The sequence below is a fragment of the Peromyscus leucopus genome, chromosome 4 (genome assembly GCF_004664715.2).
Source record: "Peromyscus leucopus breed LL Stock chromosome 4, UCI_PerLeu_2.1, whole genome shotgun sequence".
NCBI classification, from domain to species: Eukaryota; Metazoa; Chordata; class Mammalia; order Rodentia; family Cricetidae; genus Peromyscus; species Peromyscus leucopus.
Window position 1 is genome coordinate 132,439,813 of NC_051066.1, and position 26,319 is coordinate 132,466,131.

At 41.3% G+C, this 26,319-nt stretch overlaps 1 protein-coding gene across 9 annotated transcripts in view; it reads right to left on the reverse strand.

Annotated features, from left to right (window-relative positions):
• Cpne1 (copine 1) overlaps nt 1–26,319 on the reverse strand; it is a 41,473-nt gene that overhangs the window by 10,191 nt on the left and 4,963 nt on the right. The window contains exons 1-3 of one of the 9 annotated variants that reach the window (XM_028888994.2): nt 23,492–23,638; nt 21,902–21,984; nt 11,553–17,982 (exon numbers count right to left, since the gene is read on the reverse strand). The exons of 1 other annotated variant lie outside the window; for it this stretch is intronic. In XM_028888994.2, the coding sequence (XP_028744827.1) occupies nt 14,922–17,960 (3,039 nt within the window). In that variant the 5' untranslated portion in view covers nt 17,961–17,982; nt 21,902–21,984; nt 23,492–23,638 and the 3' untranslated portion in view covers nt 11,553–14,921. Of the gene's footprint in view, nt 1–11,552; nt 17,983–21,901; nt 21,985–23,491; nt 23,639–26,319 lie in introns of those variants that run through there. 7 more of the 9 variants (XR_003736541.2, XM_028888997.2, XM_028888995.2 and 4 more) reach the window with 7 other exon arrangements.

Here is a 26,319-nt window from a genome sequence, read left to right on the forward strand (position 1 = left end):
ATTGGGAATTGACTAGGACCTTGTGCATTCCAGGCAACCATCTGTCACTGAACAACATCCCCCAGCTCCAGTCTCCCACCCAGAATACAGTACCTACATTGATTACTTTGAGTCACCCACAGCACTTGAGCCCCTGCTCAAATGAATGATGAAAATCCCACTACTCTTCATTCCAAAGTCTGTAGCCAAACTAAGTCAAGTGTTTGTATCCTCACTCCCACCCGGTAGGCCTCCTGCTTCCCCAGGATTCATATTCCAGCTGGCTGTGAGAGATCCGAGTCTGGAAGCAGTCAATAACCCCAAGTACTCTGATTACCAGGTCCAGTGTTCTAAAGTTGCTCCTCCAAGAGGCCTGCAAACGTCCAACCTTCCAGATGACTCCCTTAGAGGTTCAACAGACCACAGTTTCTGCCACGTCATAATCTGAATTCCACGTTTGTCACCTCATGTTCTCTGAGGCAGTTCTCTACTCATCTCACTATTGTTTTAACAACAAAGAGGCCTAAAAACTCAAGGAGCTCAAAGTTGAATTAGCTAGGTGGGGCTGGGCTCACTACCAAACACACAAAAGAATGCTGAATGGCAGCTCAACCAGATAGAACCATGTGTCTGCATTATTTGAAAGCACTAGATTGTAAAATCAGCAAGAGTATATATAACCCAGCTTTAAACATGTATTTCTCAGGTAAGTGTATATCCAATAGATCTGAATACCTATACATAGTAATTAATACACAGGGAAACAGAAGTATGTGCGCGCGCGCGCGCACACACACACACACACACACACACACACACACACACACACACACTCTTTTATATTCTGAGACAGTCTCATGTAACCCACGCTGGCCTCCAATGACTTTGCAGATGAGAATGACCTCAAACTCTGGATCCTCCTACGTTTCCCATGTGAGTACTGGGATTACCGGCATGCGTCACCATGCCTGGGTTATTTATAATCTATACACGTCTGTATAGGGGTTGATATTATACATTTGAAGGCTCTCATTGGATTCCTACCTAACCCTGATCCACACTTGAAGCATCAATTATTCTAACCCCAATACTTTTATTCCAGCCAGTTCAAGAACCTTCAAGCCGTTGTATTTCTCACCCTCACGGGTTTCTGCTCCCTGGTACTACCTCACCTAGCCAACTTCCACAGTCTCAACAAAAGACCCCGTATAACTGCCCAATGACTGTTAGATTCAACACCAAACTCTCTAGCAAGCTATTTTCTTCTTCTCCTGAGGGAGAATTTCTACAGCATTGAGTAGTGGTGTGATACAGTTAACCCTGCATTCTCTAGCTCAAATGTAAGGCCTTTTTCAGTCAGCCACTTCTCTTAGCTCCTATCAGTAGAGTAGACAGAACATGAGAACCAATCAATATCCTACCTAACGAGTATCTTGTCACCCATGGCTCTGGTCCGCCGTGACTCCCCTTAGAAATTCTTGCCCAGTAGGATTCCACTGTCTTTGGATAACCATAGTGATTTTTTTTATCAATCTTTTTGCAACCACGCAGCCATTTCTGTTTATTAGCTAAATGAAAGCCAGATCATGTCGTTTCTCTGTTTCAAACTCTGGGATAGCTTCCCAATACACTCAACATAAAATCATTCAATATAAAACCCTAAGTTTGAGAGCAAGAGAGATGGCTCACTGGTTAAGAGCCCTTTGTGTTTCCAGAGGACCAGAGTTCAGTTCGCAGCACCCAAATCAGGCAGCTTACACACAGGCACCTGTGTCTCCAGCGCCAAGGAATCTAATGCCCTCTTCTGGCATCCACAGGCACTGCAATCACATGCACAAACCCACACACCGACATGCACAAGGACACAAAACAACGCAAAACACTAACACCCTGTGGCTGGCAAGATGGCGTAGTGGGGAAAGGTGCTTGCCATCACACCGGAGTTTGATCCCTGGAACCCACATAGGGATTTAACTCATGTGTAAACAGTCATCCAGCCACCCAAGTGTGTTCCCACACGGCTGTCCTTTCTAATCCTAATCCACATCCAGTGTCAATTCCAGTCTCCATCTCAGGGCCTTTATACCATATGTTCCTCCACTGGACAGCAAGCCATGTAAGAGCAGGAACCTGTCTAGTTTTCTGTATCTTTGGTACCTACTTAAAATAGACACTCAGTATATATTCAGTAACTGCATTAATGCTGAAATTACAACAGCATAATTCTTTCTCTCCCCTTCCATTTAACTGGGGGCTCCTTCAAACTACCACCAAGTCTTTTCTCTATGTGCCGAGTACTAGTATTCAATGCTTAAAGCTGCTGCTCAGCTATCTGATGAATGGGAACTCTTAACTTTAGGCCCTTTTCATTTGAATTAATGTATAGCAATAAACCTACCCTTTCCTGCTCTTTTAACAACTGAATTGTGAAACTTTAATGGGAGGCTAAGATGCAGCCTAGTGAAAAGAGTTTTGCCTAGTGTACGCACATCCCTGGGTTCAACCCCACACTAAAAATAAACTAAAACAAAAAACAAACCGTAAGACAAAATTTTAATGTACGACGACGACTGCAGTTCTGTTTTAATGAGAACCAATTTAAATAAACACGGAAGATTCGAAGGTGCTTTATAAAACACAAACAAGAAATAAGCTTGTGAAATGATCCACAGCATAAGTGTCTAGAGAAATGCAAAATACAACCACAGTGGGGCCAGGTGGTGGCGACGCCTTTAATCCCAGCATTTGGAGGCACAAACAGGTGGATCTCTGAGTTTCAGGGCAGCCTGGTCTAGAGTGAGTTTCAGGACAGCCAGGGCTACATAGAGAAACCCTGTCTTGAAATAATAATTAAAAAAAAAAAAAAAAAAAACACCCAACCAAAACCAAACCAACAGACCCTTACAATGCGGTAGTTACAAAGCCGCCAGGGCCTAAATGTAAGATCAACAAGGCCAAACGCTGGCAAAGGATATGCGATTCTTAGAGTTAGTGAAAGTATTAAATATGTCACCTTGGAAAACAGCCTGACAAATCTGTCAGAAAGCCAGACAGATACCTAGCCAAGTGCAATTCCACTGGCAGATTTTAATCTAGAAATGAAAACATTACATTCGCAAAGCATTATTAAGAATGCTCACAGCAGCCTTATTCATTATAGCCTAAAACTTGAAAAATTCCTAGTGTCCACCAATAGAATAGTTATAAAAAAAACAATCAGCAACAAAACAGATTATTAATACCTGAAATCTGGATAAATCTGAAGGGTGAAATATATTGATTTTATTAGTTTTAGAATAGGCAGAAACTGCCAAAGGTGGTAGCACACATCTTTAATGCCAGCACTCAGGAGATAGAGCAGGCAGATCTCTGAGTTCAGGGCCGGCCTGGTCTACAGAGCAAGTTCCAGGACAGTGAAAGCTACACAGAGAAACCCCTATTTTAAAAAACAGAATGGCCAGGCGGTGGTGGCACATGCCTTTAATCCCAGCACTCGGGAGGCAGAGGCAGGTGGATCTCTGTGAGTTCAAGGCCAGCCTGTTCTACCAAGTGAGTTCCAGGAAAGGCACAAAGCTAAACAAAGAAACCCTGTCTCGAAAAAACAACAAACAAACAAACAAAAAAAACAGAAGAGAAAGAATAGGGAAAAACTAATGTTTGTGGTCCTCCTCCTCCCCTAAAGGAGAAGTGGGTGTAACTGAGGAAACCCATAGAATTCCAGGAAAAGATGGGTCAGTTGAGTCACAAAGAGTCTGCACTTCATTCCAACCATATACTGTGGGCCCGCTGTGTGCAAAGTAACATAAGACTTGACTCTGACGTTATTAAGTTGGCCTGGCTTCTATTCTCAATGTCAAGGCTTCCTGTGCAACCAAGGTTTCCTATTTTTGTTTTTTTCTTCTCACAGATCTGCCCTTTTCTTTCTTGTTGGAATATTACTGTGTAGGAAAAAACCAAACACCTTGATAATTTGCAGCTTTCACTTGACACTGAGAATCACATCCACATTTCCATCATTTGGGGGTAGAGGATGGAAGAGGAGCTCACAGCCAGCTTGGCCATGGACTCTGTCTAGGAATATGGAAACAAAACTCACGAGTCTGTGCATAGACACCGGCATTCTCCCTCTGAGCAACTTCACGAGCCCTGCCCCTGACATGACTTGTGTAGCCCTTGCTGACCTCTATCTCCTTCATCTCCAGCACTGAGATTGCAGGGGGAAACCACAATACCTACCAATAGCTAGTTTTCTTTTTGAGCCAAGGTTCCTTTAAATTACCTGTAATTTATGAGATTATTAATTTCAAGTCTTCTAAGTCTATCCCTACTTGGAAATCTGTGGTTAAAAACTCCTGCTGCACTTCTGACCACTGTTTATTATTCCTAAACTACACACCACTTATTTTGAGACAGCATCTTTTCAGGTGAGTTAGGCTGGCCTCAAATTCACTATCTTCCTGCCTTCAGCTTCAGAGTGCTGGGATTACAGCTTTTGCCACAGTGCCCTATCAACAGCTACATACTCAGACTCACTTTTCATATAATGCCATTTCAATCAGATGAGGCTTTCATTTCAACCCCCTTAAATACCACTGTAAGGAAAATTTCAAGTGGTCTGACTTATGCTTATTAGATCTTTGTGTACAGAATTTCTGTTCAACCAATTATAGGATAAGCCAAGGACCTTCAGAAATTATTTAAATTTAGACTTGTCTGATGCTAAACAAATCAAGAGAGGTGAGTTTTCTGGCACATTTGACAGTTAGTTCTGGTGTCTCCTCTTTCCACTGGAACTAGTACAGAGCTGCAGATGGAAACACCTAGAAGGTAGAGCTCCAGCCTTCTCTGACTTGTTCATGGTCACTTGGGGGGTCTCATTCCTTTCTCCTCTCCTTTACTGGTTATTTTCCTCTGCTCCCACTGCCAACCTCAGAGCTTTCTAAGCCTATAGTTAAGATCCTCTGTTAGAGCAGGATCCTCCCAGCAGTGTGCACACCTGCAGCCCCAGCAAAGGCAGGACTGAAGGTCTGAGTCCACCCTGAGCTTACAGAGAATGTGTCTCTAAACATGAAAGCCCCCATCTCACCTTTATAATTTGCAATATCATAAATAAAATGGGATTGACTGTCCAGCCCACATTCTGTGACCCCAGGCAGAGGAAAGGCAGGATTTGGCTGTGGCCACGTGGTTAAGTGAAATGAGTATGAGACTAGAACACAAATACTCGTAAATGCTCCTTAGAACTGTTTTTTTTGAGACAGAATCTCACTTTGTGGCCCTGACTGGCCTATAACCCTGACATATTGATCAGACTGGCCTCAAACTTGCAGAAGCCACCTGCCTTTGCATCCCAAGGGTTTCGATGAAAGGTGTGCACTTTCATGCCTGGCCCAGAACTTTCTAGATTATAGTTAAACTCCCTTCTCTTCTGGAAAAGTTTTTATATTCACTACCAATCTGATGAAGGAGACAAAAGTATAGACTTCCCATAGTGAGTAGACTCTAAATACTGCTCTCACTTCTTCCTACCCATCAGATGCTACTGCACCAGATGGTGTCCTGCCTATACAGTTTGGGAAAAATCATTAAGCCTCAGGTTCCTCAGCTGTAAGGCGGAATATGATTTAGCCCTGAAGATTAATGTAAATAATGTGTGCAAGGCTCTTGATACACAGTAGCTAGGTCCTGTGCTGGAATATCAGCATGTTAGCCACCACCTTCTTCCAAGACTAACTCGTGCATGCTGCCTTTCCCACGTTCCTCACAGCAGCACACAACTGCTCTGGAGACACTATATCTAATCTGTAACAGACAGCTGTCTTCCTTATTTCTCCACCTCCTTCCCTTCTAAGAAACTTTTTATAGCAGGATCTCATATAGCCCACAATGGCCACCAACTTGCAAAAAAGCCAAAGATGGTCCTTATCTTTCTGCCTCTACCTCCCAAATGCTTAATTATAGGTCACAAATCCCGCTAGTACATCTTGGCTAGACACCACAGACTTATATAGATAAAATGGAAACTCAAAGCACTTCAGAGAAGCAGGCATCACTGTACTTGACCAGACTTGTTAAGAATCTGAAGGATTATGTGAGCAGGTGGCCTTGGTAAGTTTAAGGAAAGACTAAATGCTGTAAGCCTCTCCTGTTTTTCCCTGGGAGATAGGTTACCTGCACACACTGTTGATAGGGACTCTCTTCACTAATATAAAAACCATGTGCTTCATTTTTTTTTTTTTAAATGATGCTCTTTTTCCTGCATTAGCAGGCTCTAACTGCTTTTTGTAAACCTAAGAACAGTTTTTTTCCTCCTGGGTTCAGTTGCATCTAACTCAACACCAGATGGCCTAAAACTCATTTATCAGTCCTTTAAGCTCAGGAGTTACATGAGCTTCTTTATACCCAAGAGCTGAACCAGGCAACCCTGCAATCCAGAGCTTCCTTTATCTCCCCAAGGTCACGCTACAGAAGTGGCAGAGGCTACAGGCAGGTCAGTCTGAGTAGCTGCATCATTCCTTCAGATAACTCAGTCATGCTCACACCTGTTGTTGCCTACCTTGGCAAGATGGAGCGGCTCACAGATGCTGGATCGAGTCTTGGAGGCCAATCAGGAAATCCTCCAGAGGCTCCCAAATGAAGCGCCTCCACCCGCTGAACAACCCTTCCCCAGGAAACAAAAGACTACGTCCACTAACACCACCATTTTTCTTCCCTTCTCACTTCCTCGAAGGATATGGGGAAGGCACTTGTTTTCTTACCCCTGTGTCTCTAATTTCAGGATTCTCCAAATTTAAATCAGCAGACATTTCTCACAGGTCACAAACTGAACCGAATAATTTCTTTTTGAGACAAATCTTTAGAGCAGGCTGGCCTATTACCCTAGTCTCCCACGTGCTGTTATTAAAGGTGTGTCCATCATGACCAAGTACAGGTTCTTACTATAAGCTGACATTCTTTATTCATACATGACTCAGGACTAATCAACTTATGCTCATAAATTAAATTTTTAAAGTGAGATTTATTTAGAAGCACTTATTTCTAAGAAGCCTATGTGCCACACAGAATCTGGCAGTACTGCAAAGCTTGAACTGTGTGCGCACTCACAGGAAACCTAAGTGGGGAAATACAGCAGTTTCCCACCTTGTACTGGGATGGCCAGGAATGTCTGAAAGCCACCCCAACATCGCTGAAGACTGCCCCAAGGCCAAACAACACCTCACCTGTTGCCAGACCATTCACAGAAAAAGACCTATCCAAAGAGAGAACTGGATATGGAGGGAAGACAGGACTGTTCTACCATGGAGTTTCTCTCCACCCAGAGAGAGACTCTGAACACATCCTATACCAAACTTTATCTGAAGACTTAAAAAATCCTGTCTGATCAGTACCCGAGGACCAGTTAGCAGGTAGTCCTTTTGTTTTCCATGTTTACTTGGAGTTGGGGAACTAAAATCATGGAGCATTGAGGGAGGCTCTTCCCGAGTAGACTGGGGGATACTGCTAGTGACTTCAGCCCTCCTTCCCTCTCCTCAGATCAGGGAGAAACAAGCAACACTTGCTCTCTATGAAGTATCTGAGCACCCATAAAAATTCCATTTATAGCTGAGGAGGTTCATAGCTCATGCCTGTAATCCCAACACTGAGGAAGACTACTGTTTCCAAGGTCAGCCTGGGCGACAAAGTGAGTTTAAAAACTTCAGTGTTAGCAGTAGGGCCTCAGGCAAGCTTCGATTTCCCTATCTATAAAATGGGAGTGGTGGTGGCAACTCTGGGGTTAAGGTAACCCGTAAGAGGGTCCTTTGTTGGGTGGATGCCTACAGCATACTGACTACTCCCCTTGAGTGCTCGCAAAGGAGTCGATGTGCCTTCGGGCCTTGGTGTGGTACCACTTTCACTACTTGTTTGCTCACAGGACACTCAGGACTCAAATGGTAGGACAGGGACAGGCTATGACAGTGACAATGTGGGGCTTCCACCACACAGAAAAGGAAGGGGTCACAAGGCAGCCAAACTGAAGTTCCATGCTTTTAGCTTCTCTTCAGAGTTCAACTCAGACAGACTTCCAAAAGAAATGGAGTAGCTGGATTCACAGAACCATAGATGCTTACCACTGGATAGGATAAGCTAGACTTTTAGAGAACACAGGCCATAGGTCACAAGAACTGATGGGACCCAAGGGGATTTCTCTGTCCCATTCCGTCACTAGTTCACATCCTGTAATTCAAGTCCAGTCTTAGATCAAGATCACCACCACAACAGTCCCTCATTGTGTCTCCAAGGCCTTTTCTCCATGGCCTATACTAACTAGCTTTATACACAGATGCAAAGGAAGTCTACACTCACCCACCACAATCTCCTTAACACTGGAACAGGAACCGAGGACTTAATGGACTCCACGTTTATAGGATTTCATTAACGGGATAAATATTAAACAGCAAATGCAAATAGTATGGTAAACATGTATGGTAAAGGTCACCTCAGGAAAGGTGACCTGCAGCAGCTACCTTCAAGGGAGTCATTTCTGTCCCCATCCCACCCTGCTACAACTTACACAGTCAGTGTCTTTTATATATGGGGTGTTGTGAGGTAATACCAGACCATCTTCCTGAGCATCACTAGGGCCAGGGCACTGTCAAAAACTATTGCCTCTCCAGTGTGCATGAAGTTGAAGAGCACAGCAAACCAACACCTGTAGAAAAGCAAACTATCTTTGTTCACAGAGCATGTTTTCCTGATTCTCACTGGAACAATTCACCTGGCTAGGATATGTGGAGGATCTTAAGGATTATTCTCTAAACATCTGTCTGGGAAACTACAGTATAACCACAAACTAGTTTCACATGTGTTAACTGTCTGACCATCTGCATCAACTGGCCAGGAAAGTCTTTACAGTTCCTGTTTTACATTCAGTTCAGTACAACTAAGCACTTACATGTAAGAATTTAAGAATCTAATCTCTTGAGAAACAGACATTTTTCTGCTTGCCTTCCCACCATTAATTCCTGTTGTGCTCAGCATACAACACTGCACAAAAATTTGTTAGGACGACATATAGTTATGTCTAGGCTATAGTTACATAAAAATATAAGTGTATGAAGATCAACAGAAGTTGAGTTCCACCAAAGAAGCAAAGTGGGATCTACTATAGTAAATAGCCACCTGAGCAAGTTTATAGCCAAGGGCATTGCCGGTCCCATAGATCACAAGACTGAAGGGGATAACAGGTGCTACATCAGCCACCTGTCCCCATTTCAACCTAACAGTGTGGAGTAGGGGACGGAGCAAGACATAAGGAAATCAGTAGCTGTATGGTTTAATATCTGAAAGAGTGTTCAAGCAACTCGATTCCTCCATCCTTTTCTTTGCCGCCTGGAGACAAGCTCTCACTGTGTAGCCCTGCCTGATCGAGTGCTGGGATTAGAAGCATGTACAATGACCAGCTTTTCTTAAGTGTGAAACATTTAACAGCACAACATGGTTATTGTTTCATATGACTCACATGTTAACTACCCTTAGTAATCAAAAGCTCCAAGTAAACCATCTCTACTGAGACTCATCACCTGTTTCCAGCTGACTTACTATGTGAGTAGGCAAAGGGAAAAAACTGGTGGCGGCAGAGACTGAAACATCAAGGAGCAGGCAGCAACTCCTGGGGGTGAATTAGGCTGCTGTTACCCCTCTGTACTTGTCCTTCCTCCTTCCAGGTTAGGAAAAGACTCAAAAATAATTGTTCCCTAGGCCAGAGTGGGGGGGGGGGGAGTAACACCACTTCTCTACTTATTTGCTGAATTTTATGTCCTAACCTTTCAATGGAGGGAGGCCCCGGCGCTCACTAGAAATAAAAGGACATGGTTAATGAGATTTTCTCCCCTAATACACAGCCTCAGTGTTTTTGATGTGTTGTCCTGTACCTGGGGCTAGACTGTTTACATCAGGGTCATTTCTCCTGGACTCTTCAGTAGCAGAGTGTGTATTTACAGTATGCTGTCTTGGTTGTTTATTGTGACTTATGTTGATCCAGAAAAGGAGCCATACTTAATTTAACAATGTTTTTGAGACCCTCAAGACATAGAATGTAGCTCAAAATATCACAAATAAGTCCAGAAGAGGACACTAAGAAATAGCATTTAATAGATGAACTTGCTTATGTTATTAAACAAAAAGCTTTTTTCATAGAACTGTGCCTACTGCAAATGTGCTACCACAGTACTCTTCAAACTACCTTACAGTTAGCCTTCATGAGTTTTCAGAGTTTATACTAAAAAGATAGAATTTTTAGCTGGAAGTGGTAGCACATGCCTTTAATCCCAGTATTTGGGGGGCAGAGGCAGGTGGATCTCTGTGAGTTCGAGGCCAGCCTGGTCTACCAGAGTTCCAGGACAGCCAGGGATACACAGTGAAACCCTGTCTTTAAAAAAAAAAAAAAAAAAGATCTAAACTTAGATCCTATCATATCCCCTAGAGTCTATTTTGGGGAGAGCAGTGATGGGTATACATAACTGATAGGCTTACTTGTATAAAATGCGAGAGAGCAGAAAACAATGTATTATAGAAGTGATCCTTTCCGGAGCCCACCCTTTTCAGATGGTAAGGCCACACTGTGTGTGTGTTTGGGGGTGGTGGTGGCTGATCCCACTTAGTCATCTTTCAAATATTTACTCAACATGAATCAGTTTTTAAAAGACTCAGACAAGGTGGCCTCTGTCTTGTTGTCCAGTACTCCAAAAGCTGATGTGGAAGAGCACTCAAACCCATCTAAATTAGCCTGGACAATCTAAATGAGACCCTGGAATTACGTATTAGTTTAAGCTCACGTGTAGCTCAGTGGTAGACTGTCTGCTCAGACTAAAACAACAGGAAATTCAAATAAAGCTAAACTCTTATGTGATAAAGAAAAAACTAAAAGCATTTCCCGAGAACTTTGGTTGTTAGGGAACAGCCCACTAATTCTTGCAACTCTAACCCATCCTTTTAAAAATTAAACCAGCAGTCTACGACAACATCTTTTACTAACTTTCCTAAGATGAACAAATGTAAAAGGGAAAAACCTAGAAGAGTGCTGTCACGAAGCAGCAATTGCTTTGGCTCCCTTTTCTTCCCCACCTTAATTAAACCCATCACATAGGAATACAAAAACCAAGCTTTAGGCAGGTGAAATGAAGAGTCTGCTCCGAGCCTTTCTTTTCCCTTTTCCACTGCAACCAGCATTTGTAAATGAGAGTTCACAGACCCCTTGGAGACTCCTGGTGAGGAGGAGTATCTGGTACTCAAGTTTTCCAAATCCACATAACGAAGCCATTAGCTAGCAAAGCACACACACAATAAAATGAAATTCTGAAAACGAAGATACCACAGATTTGCCCTAGAATCAAGTTTCCTCCATGCCGTCCCAAGGCATCCTCTTCTTTCCACACTTCAGCATTAGACAAGAATACGCAACAATTTTTACCTCTAAAATCACCAAATCCACATTTCCAAAGGCATATTTTCATGAGTTAAAAATAAAAACCCAAAAAGTGGTATTAAGCTCAAAGACATACTTTTGTGCAGTTAAAGCATTAAAAGCATCAGCCTTTATTTTGTGACAAGTTTATTGAACAGTATCCAAGACTTCTTCTTTATAAACAAAAAAATGCTAAATGGTGCCAAAGGAGTAGGTGCTGGCAATGTGGTCACACTGTCAACAGCCTTTTAGCTGCGCTGGGTTTCTAAAGTTTGGACTACAGAACTGCCAATAAAACAGCTGAAGGAAAATAATTTACACATGGCAATTGGGAGTGGGAAAAGTGATCACCGCAAGAAACTTTCCCCCAAAATGGACTAGGAGTCATTTTACACGTTCTTCACTCATTTTCCAGTGCTTTTAAACTGAGTGCATTTTATTTTCACACACTTGTACAATCACAGAATCCAGCAAAATGGATTTAGGAAGCTTTAGTGTTTCCTTATTTTTGTGCAAGGTGACCATTTCCCCGAAACTGTATATGCTTGCTTACTTCCATATATGTACATACTCCTAGAGTTTCATCAAGCGGGTCAAGACTGACCTTAACTACACTGAATATTACTATCTGTAAGTTTGATATTTCCTAATGCAGGAACTACATTTCACTTAACACTGTTGCATTAAAACAAAACCCAAAACAGCCACTAATAATTGTACATCCAAACTAGTATGATCACAGAAAACACCTCCAAATTATGCTTAAGAACTAAATCTGTCACTGAAGTTCAAGAAAATTTACAAATTTGCTTATTTATAAAATACATTTGTAGGTTTTGCTAATTCTTTAAAAGAAAAAGAAAAATAAACACCAATAAAAACTCAGGAGAAAACAAATTAAACCTAATGAAAAAGATTCTCTTCTATTAATGTCAAAGTCACCAAAAACACAATAAAATTTACACATGAAATTGGGAATACCTTGATAGTGTTTACAAACACTCTTTAAGCAATGCTTTACAAAGCCTTCATGCCATACAAATGAAAAAAATCATGTAAATTCAAATCCATACTAAACCTAGTTCTGGAGAAAATTTGTCTGTCGAGAGGTATGAATAGTTTCATTGAACACATTTTCATGGTTATTAAAACAAAAACTGAAACTTCAATGCCCAGAACAAAATGAAACAATATACTTAGCAGTTAAGTCTGTTAATAATCTCAGATATACAAAAACTGAAGTTCCAGAGGGCAGAGCATTTAATTACATTTCACAACAAGCACTGTTGTGATCCAAGGGAGCGCAAAACACAATTCTCTCTGATTTCTACACCAACACTATTTTCTTAATTTATTAAATGAACAGTGAGATTCAAGTTCTTTTTAGCATTTATCTAAGATGTAGAAATAACAAAATAGTTGTAACTGAGTGTATGAAATATTTAATAAGTGTGTAGGAATATACAATCAAAATAAATTGTGAGAAAGGATAAAAGATTTTCACCTTTCAACAACCAATTTTTCTAAAATAAAGATAGTCAGCTTTCCAATGAACAAAATAACCTGCAGTTGATATAAGATGCCCAAGAAGTTCTGAAGTGTTCACATTCTGTCTTTGGAATGAGAAATGATCACTTAACAAAAAACATCACATAGAAACATATTGCTTTTTGAGGCAGTATCTATCTGTCAAGCAAATTGTATCTGTGAGTTACTAAATGATTCACAATGCAGCCACTTCTTTTCAAAGTCTGTGCAATCCTTTCCCTAAACAAAAACTCCACACTATCAACCCTCCAAGACTATAGTAGTGAACAAGCTTTCCAAACTTTATCACACAAGCAACTGTTGCCACTCTTAACTCTAGAATTACACGACGAAACTGTATCAGTGTTCCACTGCCTTAGAACACCAAAAAGGCACTACTGTATAGACATACATGTTTGTGCGTATATACATGTATATATGCATGTATACACATATATACAAATATATAAGTATATACAAGAAATGCCTCTTTTAAAAGTAAATGCAGACTTGTAAATAATGTTGGTGTGTTTCAAACCAAAGCAAGGTCATGTGAAAGATGAAATTTATTTCCCATGATTATTCATTAATCTCCAATTCTGTATGTTATGTTAATGTAAAACAGCTTTCAAGCATTTTAAATGAGAAACAAACACTCGACAGAGACTTAAATGTCAGTGAATAAGATGTGATAAACCAAATACTTTTATGAAAAGGACATTTAGCCAACCAAAGTCTATGTGATCCCTCTCCTGTGGTGCCCTGATTGCCAAAAGGAAAGAGTATGAAAAGGCAGGAGTGATCTCGATTCTCCTCTGCTAGCTGTACTCAGACTCTGCATAGAGGATTTGTGAACAGGCTCGTGATCAACAGCTACACCGAAAAGCCTCCAACGTAACAGAATTAAACACACATCAACCTATAGTCCAACTTAGGGATCTTACAGTCTCCAACATTACTGCTAACAAAACTACCAATTTCAACTTCAGTTTTAAATTCCAAGATAGAATGCTCTTTCTTATGGATTCCTTTGTACCAAAATGTCACCTAAATTGGGGACAAAAGCAATTTGCTAGACTAGTCCATCACAGAAAGGACTTCAAAATCAAACACCTAAACACTGATTACTACAGTGGTTTCTGGTTTTCATTGCCATCCAAACAATATTAACAATTTTAAATTTACTAAACTAAAAAAACTTGGCGGTTAAACCAAAAAAGGCCAGTAGAGGACTTCATAGTTTATTTTTATGGTAAAAGTCATTCCACACAACCGTAAGTGTGACATTAGAAATTAAAGTTCAGGGTTATATAGCACAAACCAAGTGTGGAGTTTTTATATTAGAAATTAATTAAAAACCAACAAAATAGGTGTACCCATTACAAGTGAGTCAATTAAGCAAATAAAGCGGCAACATCTTAAGCAGGACTGTCTATACAGCAAGAACCCTCAAGAAGCAATAAAGGTACATACAATGAATCCAGATACAGAGACTTTATTCAATTTTAAAAGAAAAATGCAGGTTTTAGACAAAGCTTTGACCCTAAAACAAAGCAAGTATGTCCAACTTTAAATCAAATTGCAAAAGTAGCCAACTTCTAATTGTCAGCAACTGGCAAGAGCACCCTCCACGAGCTCTACCCATGTTTCTATTTTCTTCATCCCACGTGGTATAAAAGAAAGCCAATCTAGATTCCTTGATAAGCTTTATATATATGATCGAGTTTTAGAAATGGTTTCTACTGGTATGCCAAAATTATTTGTGTTCTCTCCAGATAGCTTTACTGTAACAAATTGCAAATGTTTATTCTGTGAATTGTAAACAGCCAACCAATGCTCTGTGTTATAGAAACCAATCTATCTGCAATTGAAACAATCCACAGGTTCTAACCTGGAAATACTAGGAAAACAATCTGGATGCATTAATCACAGCAACATGAAGATATACCCTATGAAGAACTGATGTGAACAGCTACCCTAAAACGAGCTTTACCTTTCTTGAACCTATAGGCCTATCATTTAAGTCAATGACAGCAGCGGTGGCTTCATCCCGAGATTCAAAGGCCACCATGGCTTCACCTGTAGGCATACCTTTTTCATTGTATTTTAAACATACTGAACCTGGGATTACCTGATAACCATAAAAGAAATCTAAAATTTCATCAATAGATACAGTAAAGGGCATGTTCTGCACCTTAATTATTGTAGGTCCTGGTTTTCCAGAGCTAGCTCCAAAGCCAGGAGGACCCCCAATATGTATTGGGCCAGGCCCGGGCCCAGGCCCAAAGGCTGGAGGCCCGCTCAAATGCCCAGGAACACTTCCAAGACCAGGGGGTCCACTTCCAAAACCAGGAGGAGCACTTAAACTACCAGGGCCATTCCCAAAATTCTGAGGGATTCCCCCAAATCCTGATGGCCCACTTAAATTATTTGGTGCACCTCCAAAACCTGGAACTTCCAGTCCTAGGCCAGGCAAACCACTGTTTCCAACTGAAGGCATAACAGGTCTAACATCACCAAAGGCACCCCCTAATCCTGGAGGGGGAAGTGGTGGCCCAAACGCATTCGGGCCACCAAAATTACCAGGGAAGTTAAATGGCGGCCCATTATTGGCCTCCTTCGATCCTACAGTCAAGAAGACATGCTCCTCTCCTCCTGCAGTGGGGATGCCAGCACCAGGTATTGCGGGACCGGGTATTGCGGGACCAGGTATTGCGGGACCGGATATTGTAGGACCAGGCATTGCAGGACCAGGCATTGCAGGACCAGGCATTGCAGGACCAGGTATTGCTGGACCAGGCATTGCTGGACCAGGCATTCCGGCACCAGGTATTCCGGCACCGGGCATTCCAGCACCGGGCATTCCGGCACCGGGTATTCCAGCACCAGGCATTCCGGCACTAGGCATTCCGGAGCTGGGCACCCCAGCACCAGGCACTCCAGCAGCAGGCATACCCGCACTATGCATTCCAGCACCTGGCATTCCGGCACCAGGCATCCCAGTACCGGGTATTCCAGCAGTGGGAATTCCAGCAGCCGGCATCCCTGCACTAGGCATCACTGGTACTGCAGGATTACCTGGAACAGGTATCTTTAAGCCCTTTTTTCCTTGGGCTGGGGGATTTTTCTCAATCTCGCGCATATCTTCTAGGGTAACTATATGAACAAAAGCTTCTCTCCCATTCAGCTTTTTACGGTGTAAGTGTTCAGATTTACGTGCATCATCTTCAGTCTTAAACTGAACCAATGCCTGCCCTAGACCTTGCCCATTGTTATCAACAAGCACATGTACAGCATTCTCATCCACTGGGATTCCTTCTAGGAACTGAAGAACGTCCATCTTGGTGATGCTGAATGGAATGTTTGTTATATGGGCACAGACTTTGGCAGAGCTGACATCCCCCTCTGGATTTAACACCATTTCTCTCTGGTCATAGCTCAAGTTCTGAAGTCGTTTTCGAATCATATCTATCTTTTCTAGCATACCTTTCTTAGTAATTGGATGAACTTGAATAAAGCGATTGCCCATGTACTGTTTGTGACGGCACAGAGCAGCCTTATAGTCAGCATCATTCCTGAATTCTACAAAGCCTTCACCAGTTGCTTTCCCATTGGGTCCATAAGCTATATAAATACTATCTTCCACAATATCCAACTTCTTAAAAAAATCAATGACATGTTTGTTTTCTGCTTCAAATGGTAGCCCTTTTAAGTAAACACAAAAACCAGCCTCATGTGGTGATCTTGACCGTGACCTTTTCTGCCCACTGGGCGATTTTGACCTTGGAAGTGTCTGAGGAGGGGGGTGGGCTTGTCCAGAAGACCCCATACTTTGTTTAAAAGTGATATGACCTCCAGCAGCTACCCACTGTCTCTCTGTGGCAGGACTGACTTCCACATAGCGTTGAATCATCAGCATTCTATTCCGTTTCAAAGCTTCAAATGTATCTTGAGGGGAGAGAAACTTAACCAATCCATTCCCATTATTTCGACCTACATGATCTTTTAACAAATGCACTGCATCAACTCGGAGCCCATGGAAAAACTCTCTGACATCATTTTCCATTGCAGAAAAGGGCATTCCATGCACACTCACATACAGATCATCAGGGTTGATGGGAAGTGACTTCACGCTGCTTTGAGAGTTCATCTGGATAGGGTTAACAGGATTTAATGGACCCAGAAACACAGGGTTCAGATTATTGTTCAGACTCATTGGTGCTCCAGAGCCATTCATTCCAGCAGGTAGAGGTGCCACAGGTGGTGGATTCAAGGGTGGCATGCCTGACATGGGTGGCAATGGGGTCATAGGTGGCACAGAAGGGACTGGGGGAATGGGGGGAACAGGAGGCACAGGAGGCAATGTTGGTACCGGAGGAGGAACTGGTATTGGGGGAATGGATGGCAGCGGTGGCAAAGATGGCATCGCTGGGATTGGAGGAATTGGTGGTGGTGGGACTGTGTTCATTGGAGAAGCTGTACTCGGAATGGTCGAGCTGAATGTTGGACTCCCAAACGAAGTCCCCATACTTGGAGGAGCAGTTCCTACGCTGGCTGTGGAAAATGTCTGTATGTTTTTGTTGCTCTCATGAACAGAAGTAGTAGCAGTAACTACACTTGGCGAAGGATTATTAAAGTTGGGTACTGTTGCCGGCAAGTTTACCCTGCTGCTCATCCCTGAGCTAGGTGGTGGTCCTGATCTACTAGCATTTGCTGGTGGTATATCTAAATTGGCAGTTTCAAAACGCCTACGACTCAGTTCAATCATATTCTGCATTTCTGTTTTACTACTCAATAATAGTGTTACTTTTGACCCTTTAATTGTACCACCTGTGCGCATCATACCAAGCCTTGCATCTTCATCAGTGGCAAAAACGATGAAAGCCTCACCCAGTTCACCCCCTACAATATGCACGCCCCCATCAGGGATGGTCAATCCAGAGAAGAAGTGGCGAATGTCCATGGTCCCCGCCACAATTGGGAGACCTTGCAAACGGATGACCACAGCCATGCTGCTCTGAAACCACACACACCTGCAGATGAGAAAAGGCAACGGCCATGTCAGACTCCTTTTTATTATACCAAGTTGTTAGTTGCAAGAATGACCAGCTACCATATTATCCCACAAGCATTCCCTCAAGCTATCACAATGTCTTTAATTTAGATCATTCAACTGTCGGAACAATTTCAACTTCCAAAGGCTTTAATTCTGGAATCAATTATAAAGAATTTCAGTCCAAGATTCAAAAGATTCAAGAAAAACTATAGGACAATAAAGTCACAATAAACATCATTCAGAGCACTAAACCTTTTGTGAGATTTAAAAGAAATGCATACAAATCTATAGGGGGAAATCATGCAAAGGATGCATCAAAATTAATATTTAAAACTGATTCAACATCTTCCTTTTAAACTTTACAATTTCATAGTTATCAGAGTGATACCTTATAAGGCTCAATCTCAAAAAAAAAAACAAAAACAAAAACAAAAACAAAAAAAAACAGAAAACTGGAATGATCCTGGACTACAAATACCTAACAATAAAATGAAAGACATATCTCAAATGTGAAAGCATTCACAAGACCCTGAGTTCAATCCTTAGTACCAAAATCTCAAATGATAACAGATTCCCTATTTCGTAGTGAAACTTTCCGTTTATTTTATAGTTTTATTAAAACAAAGGAATATCTGGGGCTGCAGAGATGATTCAGGGGGGTAAGAGCACTTGCTATACATACAACCATAAGAACATGAGTTCTCTCCCTGCATCCACATGCATGTGGATGCATACAGCTGAAACTAGCTGGAACCCCCAACTGTCAGCCTATTTCCAATGGAATGCCTGACATCCTCTCAGGCTTTGCCTGTACACACAAGCTTATATAAGTGCACATGTGTACACACACATACATGCATGCATGCACACACTCTTTCTCTTTCTGGGTTTACTATAAGCATATTGAGAACCCAAAGAAATACTAAATAGAATAGCCAAAATCTGAGTTAACCTGCAATTATCACCCTAAAGTGGAACCTGTCCCACCACTATTCACCATGGCTATTTAACCAAAACTCAGGTCTAGTGACTCTACCAAATTTTGCATTAAATCTTTTTTTTAAACAACTTTTAAATCTTAAACAAACACACAAACAAAAACCAACTTGGGCCAGACATGGTAGCACTCCCTTTAATACCAGCACTTGAGAGGTGGATTTCTGAGTTTGAAGCCATGCTGCTCTACACAGTTCCAGGCCAGTGAGGGCTTCATAGTGAGTGAGACTCAGTTTCAAAGAAATAAACAAAATACATCAGTTGGTAGAATGTCTGCCTAGCACTCATAAAGCTCTAGGAGCATGCCCAATTCCACAAAAGCTCAGTATGGTGGTGAATGTCAATTATCCTAGTACTTGAGAGGTTGAGACAGGAGGATCTTGAATTCAAGAGCAACACCACAGATTACACACTATTAGGGCCTCTGACTCAATTTAACTCCTATTGAATCTGTGGTTGCTCACTGATCTCCTTATACAGCAAAACCTATCTCAAAAAAATAAATGAGGTGGGGAGGACGGCTCAGTGAGATGGCTCAGCTTGAGTTCCATCCCTAGGATCCACACATTTAAGAGAAACAACTAAGTCGCATGCACGCACACACAAATAATTGTAAAATAATAATAATAGGGTTCAGCCGGAGAAATGGCTCAGCAGCTAAGAGTGTTCACTGCTCTTGTAGAGGTACTGAAGCCCAGCACCCTCCTAGTAGCTCACAACCACCTCTAACTCAGTTCCAGGAGATCTGATGCTTGCTTTTGTCCTCCATGAGCACCAGGCACATGCGGTACACATATATACATAGCAAAAAAACTCATATACGTAAAATAATTCTTTAATAATAGTAATAGGGCAGCACTTGAGAGACAGACAAATTTGGCTGTGTTGGCCTACACCTTTACTCCCAGCATCCAAGAGTCAGAAGCAGGCAGATATCTCCCTAGGGAGACCAGGCTGTCCTCAAACGCAGAGAGATCCATCTGCCTCTGCTCTCCCTCCTGAGTGCTGGCATTAAAAGGCATACCACCATTCCTGGCTATATGTTCTATTTTAAGACTTTTTGAGTAGCCAAAAACAAACAACGACCAAAAAAAAAAAAAAAAAAAAAAAAAACCACACCTCACTGTTTACTATACCTGAAGACATTTTTTTTAAAAAAAATCAAACATAACCAAATGGTATATTTAGAATCACATTCTATTTGCAAACAGTTAAGAGCCACTGACCTTTACATCTTACACAAACAGAACCAGCACAATGAAATGATGACAAATTCTGTACTGTTAACATTCTTACTCGTTCGTTTGGTTTCTCCTCTTTGACTCCTCAAGTATGGCTTCCTTTTTTGAGACAGTGTCTCATGGAGCCTAACCTACTCTTAAACTGGCTATATAGCCAGATGACCCTGAACTTCTGGATCCTCCTGCCTTTACCTCCCTAGTGCTGGGATGTGCTACCTAAACCCAGTGTATGTGATACTGGCAGCTGAGTCAAGCTGTGCTTGCTAAGCAAACACTCTACCAACTGACTTATATCCCCTACTCCTTCATAGTTTTTCTCACACAATTATACACAAAGACAAAAGCAATCTTCAAATTTAATCAGGAATGATGGACTAGCAAATAGAAAATATTTTATAAGACAATCATAACACACTAAAAACAGGAGGTGGAGTGGGTGAGTAAAGCTTTTCAGATATGAACTACAAGAGTCAACAAGAGGGCTGGTAAGATGGCTCAGGTAGCAAAAACCTAAGTTGGATCCCTGGGATCTGCATGCAGAAACAAACAATCAAAGGCTCTCCCCAGCTGCCCTATGACCCCCTATGACCTCCACATGTGTGTCCCTGCACCAGCACTCGCAAAGCACACATACAACTGAAAAAAAGAAATAAAGCAACAACGGACTTTCTCGGTTTTCTATTTAGCAGACAATATGAAAGTTTATCAGAATACTTCCAAATAACTGAGTCAAATTCACATCCCTTACTGAATCTGAAACGTGTTTAAGTGCAAATTGTGATGGCACCTGTTAAACTTCAAAAAACGGTTCCATCACTTTCTATGGGGGAAACATCATATAGGTAAGCCAGGTATTCAAAACCTGAGAAAAAGATACACACTTTAGTTTGAATTGAAGAATAAGATGAGAACTTGAAATGGTCCCAAGAACAGAGATTAAACACCAGCCTAAATGGCATTCACAGTAAGTCTCTAAACTCTACTGTTAAAGAGATTTACTGAAAGTTGGTACAGGGCACCCACGAAACATTCTGATTATTAATACCCTGCCTAAGATTGCCAGCTGGGCTGGGCGGTGGTGGCGCACGCCTTTAATCCCAGCACTCGGGAGGCAGAGGCAGGCGGATCTGTCTCAAAAAAAAAAGAAAAAAAAAAAAAGATTGTCAGCTGGAAAAGGGCTGGAGAATTAAACCAAGCAAGGTACAAGACTTGCTCCTAAAGCTATCTGACAAGAAACACTGTTAGGTTTTGAAAAGTATGAAATGACATCTGTCATTCTGCTATTAACCTAGCTTGAGTCTGGCTTTTCCCTTCAACAAAAGGTTCAATTCAACTGCTAAGGTTTAAAATTCACACTACACAAACTATTACCTAACATTTACACTTGTTATTTCTAGGAAATATAAATAACCATACCAAGAAAAGCTGGAATCTACAATCCATCTATAATGCTTAATACCTAACAATAAGAAATGTATCCATATAAATACAACAGACTCAGAGGAAGCAACTGTTCATCCCACCCTATCCCTCAGACATGCTTCACTCGCTCACTCGCACGCTCGCACACACGCACGCACATTACATCTACTTTCTTATTTCTTAATAAGGTATCTCATTTTATTTTGTATAAAAATAAACCTATTCAAAATCTCTTACCTTGTAAAACAAGAGATGTATTTTCTTAAGAAGTAGAGGCCAAGTCAATCCTGTGGGCAACCCAATTAAAACCAACTTTTAGACTGCAATAGAGAATAAATGGAGGCAAAAATCAATGCAGGAAACAAAACAACACGCACAGGCCACACTGAACTGTACATTACGAAGAAGAGTTTGAAACCAGCGGAGCACTTCATAAGAATGTACAGTTTTGTTGTTTTTAAGGAAAGAGATACCAAAATCCCACATATTTTTAACTGCTTTCAAGTCTGAGAACCATTCTATCAAGAATATGCCATTAGGTACTTATATAAAGAATATGCCATATAGCGAAAAAATAAATGTAAAAACAGGACTAAGGCTCAGCTTCAGATGTTAACTGCTTTTTATCACTTAATGTTTATACAATCCAGAAAATTCCATAAAAGTCTATTAACATGTCCAACCTCAACTTATTTTCCTAAATTCTCACCAAACTTGTGATGAAAAAAACAAATTTGCACAATAACAATTCCTGGACAAATTATCATCAAATCAGGGATACTCACAGAAACCACTGCAATTACTCTTTCAATATCACAGATCACAATACAACTAAAATGCAAGTTCTGTCTCGAAGTACTAATTCCATTATATTCAACATACTGAGATTTCTTTTAACATAATTCAAAAAAATTGTTTAAAAAGTCATCTAAAGAGTATCTGTAACCTCAATATCAAGAGCAGGAGCTGAAATACTACTTAAGTCTGAGACTAACCTGGGCTGCAAACTGAGTTCTAAGTCCAACCTAGTCCAACAGCAAATCCTTGTCTCAAAAGCAAAATATTTCTCCTGCAAATGTCTTAGTATATAGTAATACTTTCCAAAACACAAACAGGGTAGCAGGGTACTTATCTTTCTGAGTAATTTCTTCCAAACTAGTTTTTTTTTTTTTTTTTTTTTTTGGTTTTTCGAGACAGGGTTTCTTTGTGTAGCTTTGCGCCTTTCCTGGAGCTCACTTGGTAGCCCAGGCTGGCCTCGTACTCACAGAGATCCGCCTGTCTCTGCCTCCCGAGTGCTGGGATTAAAGGCGTGCGCCACCAACGCCCGGCTCCAAACTAGTTATTAACAATTCACAACCAAAGGACTATTTTTTATTCAATTTTTTATGTGTATGGGCGTATTTCTGTATTTATGTCTGTGCAACATGTAAATGCCCAGAGGCCAGAAGAGGGCTTCAGAGTCCCTGAGACTGGTGTTAAGACACAGCTGTAAGCCACTATTCAGGTGCTGGGAATCAAACCCAGATCCTCTAAAAGAGCAACCAGTGCTCTTAACTGCTGAGCCTTCTCTTCAGCCCCCTAATTATATTTAAAAAGTCATTTCAAAGTGTATTTTTAATTTTTAACCTTTTTTGGGGGGGAAGGGGTACAAGCAGTCCCAGACTGAATCTAAGCCTAATATATTTTAGGCAAGCCCTCTACCACTGAGCTCTATCCTCAGTTCAACATTTTTTTTGGTATGGACATGTGTGTATATGTGTGTGTGTAGAAGTGTGCATGCCACAGAATGCATGTGGAAGTTACACAACTCTGAAAGCTGGTTCTCACCTTCTACCATGTGCATCCCAGGGCTGGAACTCAGATTATCTGGTTTAGAACTAAGTTGAATCATCTTATCAGCCCTATTATTTTATTTTTTAAATCAGGCTGAAAGGGCTGGAGAGATGGCTCAGAGGTTAAGAGCACTGGCTGCTCACTTCCAGAGGTTCTGAGTTCAATTCCCAGAAACCACATGGTGGCTCACAACCATCTGTAATGGGATCTGGTGCCCTCTTCTGGCCTGTAAGCAACATGCAGACAGAACACTGTAAAATAAATAAATAAATAATCTTATTTAAAAAATCAGGCTGGAAATCCTTCTGGCTCAAATACACTAGTTGTTTTTGTTTTGGGGACAAGTCTCAGGCAGTCCAATCCAGTCTCAAATTCAGTAACTGAGACTGGCCTTAAGTACTTACTGATCATCCTGTCTCCTTTCCTCAAGTGCTAGATAGATTACAGGTACATGCCACCAAGACCCACTGAAAGTTTGTTTTGGGAGAATGTCTCACACTGTAGTCCATGCTGGCATTATAGGCACATGCCACCACTTTTTAAAACAGTGATTTAAAAAAAAAAATGTGTCAGGACTTGGGAGGCCGAGACAGGTGGATCTCTTTGAGTTTGAGGCCAGCCTGGTCTACAGAGTGAGTTCAGGACAGCCAGGGCTACACAGAGAAACCCTGTCTTAGGGGTGGTGGGGGAGATGGGGATCTGTGTTCTTGTGGAAGTCAGAAGAGGATCTTGGGTTCCAGTACTTGCCTTCCACCTTGAGAAAGGGCTTCTTTTGTTGTTGTTGTTTTTCAGCTGCAATACATCAGGCTTGAATACATGAATTTCCCAGGACTCTGTCTCTACCACCTATCTCCCCATAGGAGCACTGAGATTACAGATGTCACCACCTCTTTTTCCTTTACATGGACTCTGAGGGTACTCATGCTTCCACAGCTTTATGCACTGAACCAAAGTCCCAGACAAACTCCATCTTTAACTTTAGAGAATGAGAAAACCCTGCCACTCTCTGGTACTGAGATTACCAATAAAACTACTTATCTGAATGATACTCATTATTAAAATTCCTTGAGATCAAGTAAGCCACAGTAATACTTTTTAATCACCAAAAAATAAAACAAATTTTAAAAACCATGTTATTCTAAACTTTTCCAAGGACAAAGCAAACATTTCCTAGCAACCTAAAATATTATACACAACAGTGAGTTTTGCCCAAAAAAAAAAACAAAAAAAAAAAAACAAGCTTTTAAATTCTAGAGTATATTAATCTTCAGCATGCTGCACAAATCCATCCTAACTGAATGTAAGCCTTCGTCAAATCATTGTGTACATGTACATGATATATGTGTGTGCACAAGTACCACACATAACTGTGTGGAGGTAAGAGAACAACTCTATGGAGTTGAGTCTTTCCTTCTACCTTTAGGTGGGTTCTAGGGACCAAATTCAGGTCATCAGACTTGTGTGGCAAAAGCCTTTACCTTCTGAACAACCTGGCCAGCTGTACATTTTTTTAAACTCTTTATTTAATTACATTTATTTCCTTCCTGTATTTGTGTGTGTCAGAAAAGCCACAGCTGCCAGTCAGTGGTGGCACACACCTTTAATCCCAGCACTCAGGAGGCAGAGGCAGGTGGATCTCTCTGAGTTCTAGGCCAGTCTGGTCTACAAACCAGAGTTTCAAGATAGCCAGGACTGTTACACAAAGAAACCCTGTCTTGAAGAGAAAAAAAAAAGAAAAGCCACAGCCTATGTGTGTAGAGGTCAAAGAACAACTTTTGGAAATCAATTCTTTCCTTCTATATGGGTCCTTGAGACTAAAATGAGGTGGTCAAGCTTGACAGTAAGTACTTTTACTCACTGAGCTGTCTCACAGATCCTAATTATACTCTTCATTTAAAAGTTGTATGTAGGCCGGACGGTGGTGGCGCACGCCTTTAATCCCAGCACTCGGGAGGCAGAGGCAGGCGGATCTCTGTGAGTTCGAGGCCAGCCTGGTCTCCAAAGCGAGTTCCAGGAAAGGCGCAAAGCTACACAGAGAAACCCTGTCTCGGGGAAAAAAAATAAATAAATAATAAAAAAAAAAAGTTGTATGTAAGCCAGGTGTGGTGGCATATATCTTTGATCTCAACATTTGGGAGACTGAGGCAGGCAGATCTCTGAGTTTGAGGTCAACCTGTGAGTTCCAGGACACCCAGGGTTATACAGAGAAACCTGTCTCAAAAAAATACAAAACCAAAAGCTGTACCTAGCAGTTTCTACAACTAGGGAAAAACAAAACAGAAAGTTTGCTTCAAATAAAGGAACAAGAACAATTATGGCAATACTTATCTCTCATGGCATAAAGGCTCAACCCTAAGAGCTACAGAACCAGGGTATTTTCTAGTTTTGTTTTTTGGGTTTTTTGTTTTGTTTTGTTTTGTTTTTTTGTTTTGTTTTTTTTTTTTTTTTTTGGCTAAACATCTGACACCTACTGAGATTCTAATTCAAAATATCTGGTATAGGGGCTGGAGAGATGGCTCAGAGGTTAAGAGCACCGGCTGCTCTTCCAGAGGTCCTGAGTTCAATTCCCAGCAACCACATGGTGGCTCACAACCATCTGTAATGAGATCTGGTGCCCTCTTCTGTATACATAATAAATAAATCTTAAAATATATATATCTGGTATAGCAGGGTGTAGTAGTGTATGCCTGTAACCTCAGTGCTACAAGAGGCAAGAGGCAGGAGGATCCTGAGTTTAAAGCCAACGCTGACTACATAGGGAATTCAAGTCCAGCCAGGATATAATGAGAATCTTGTATCTAAAAACACAAAGTAGGAGGGGC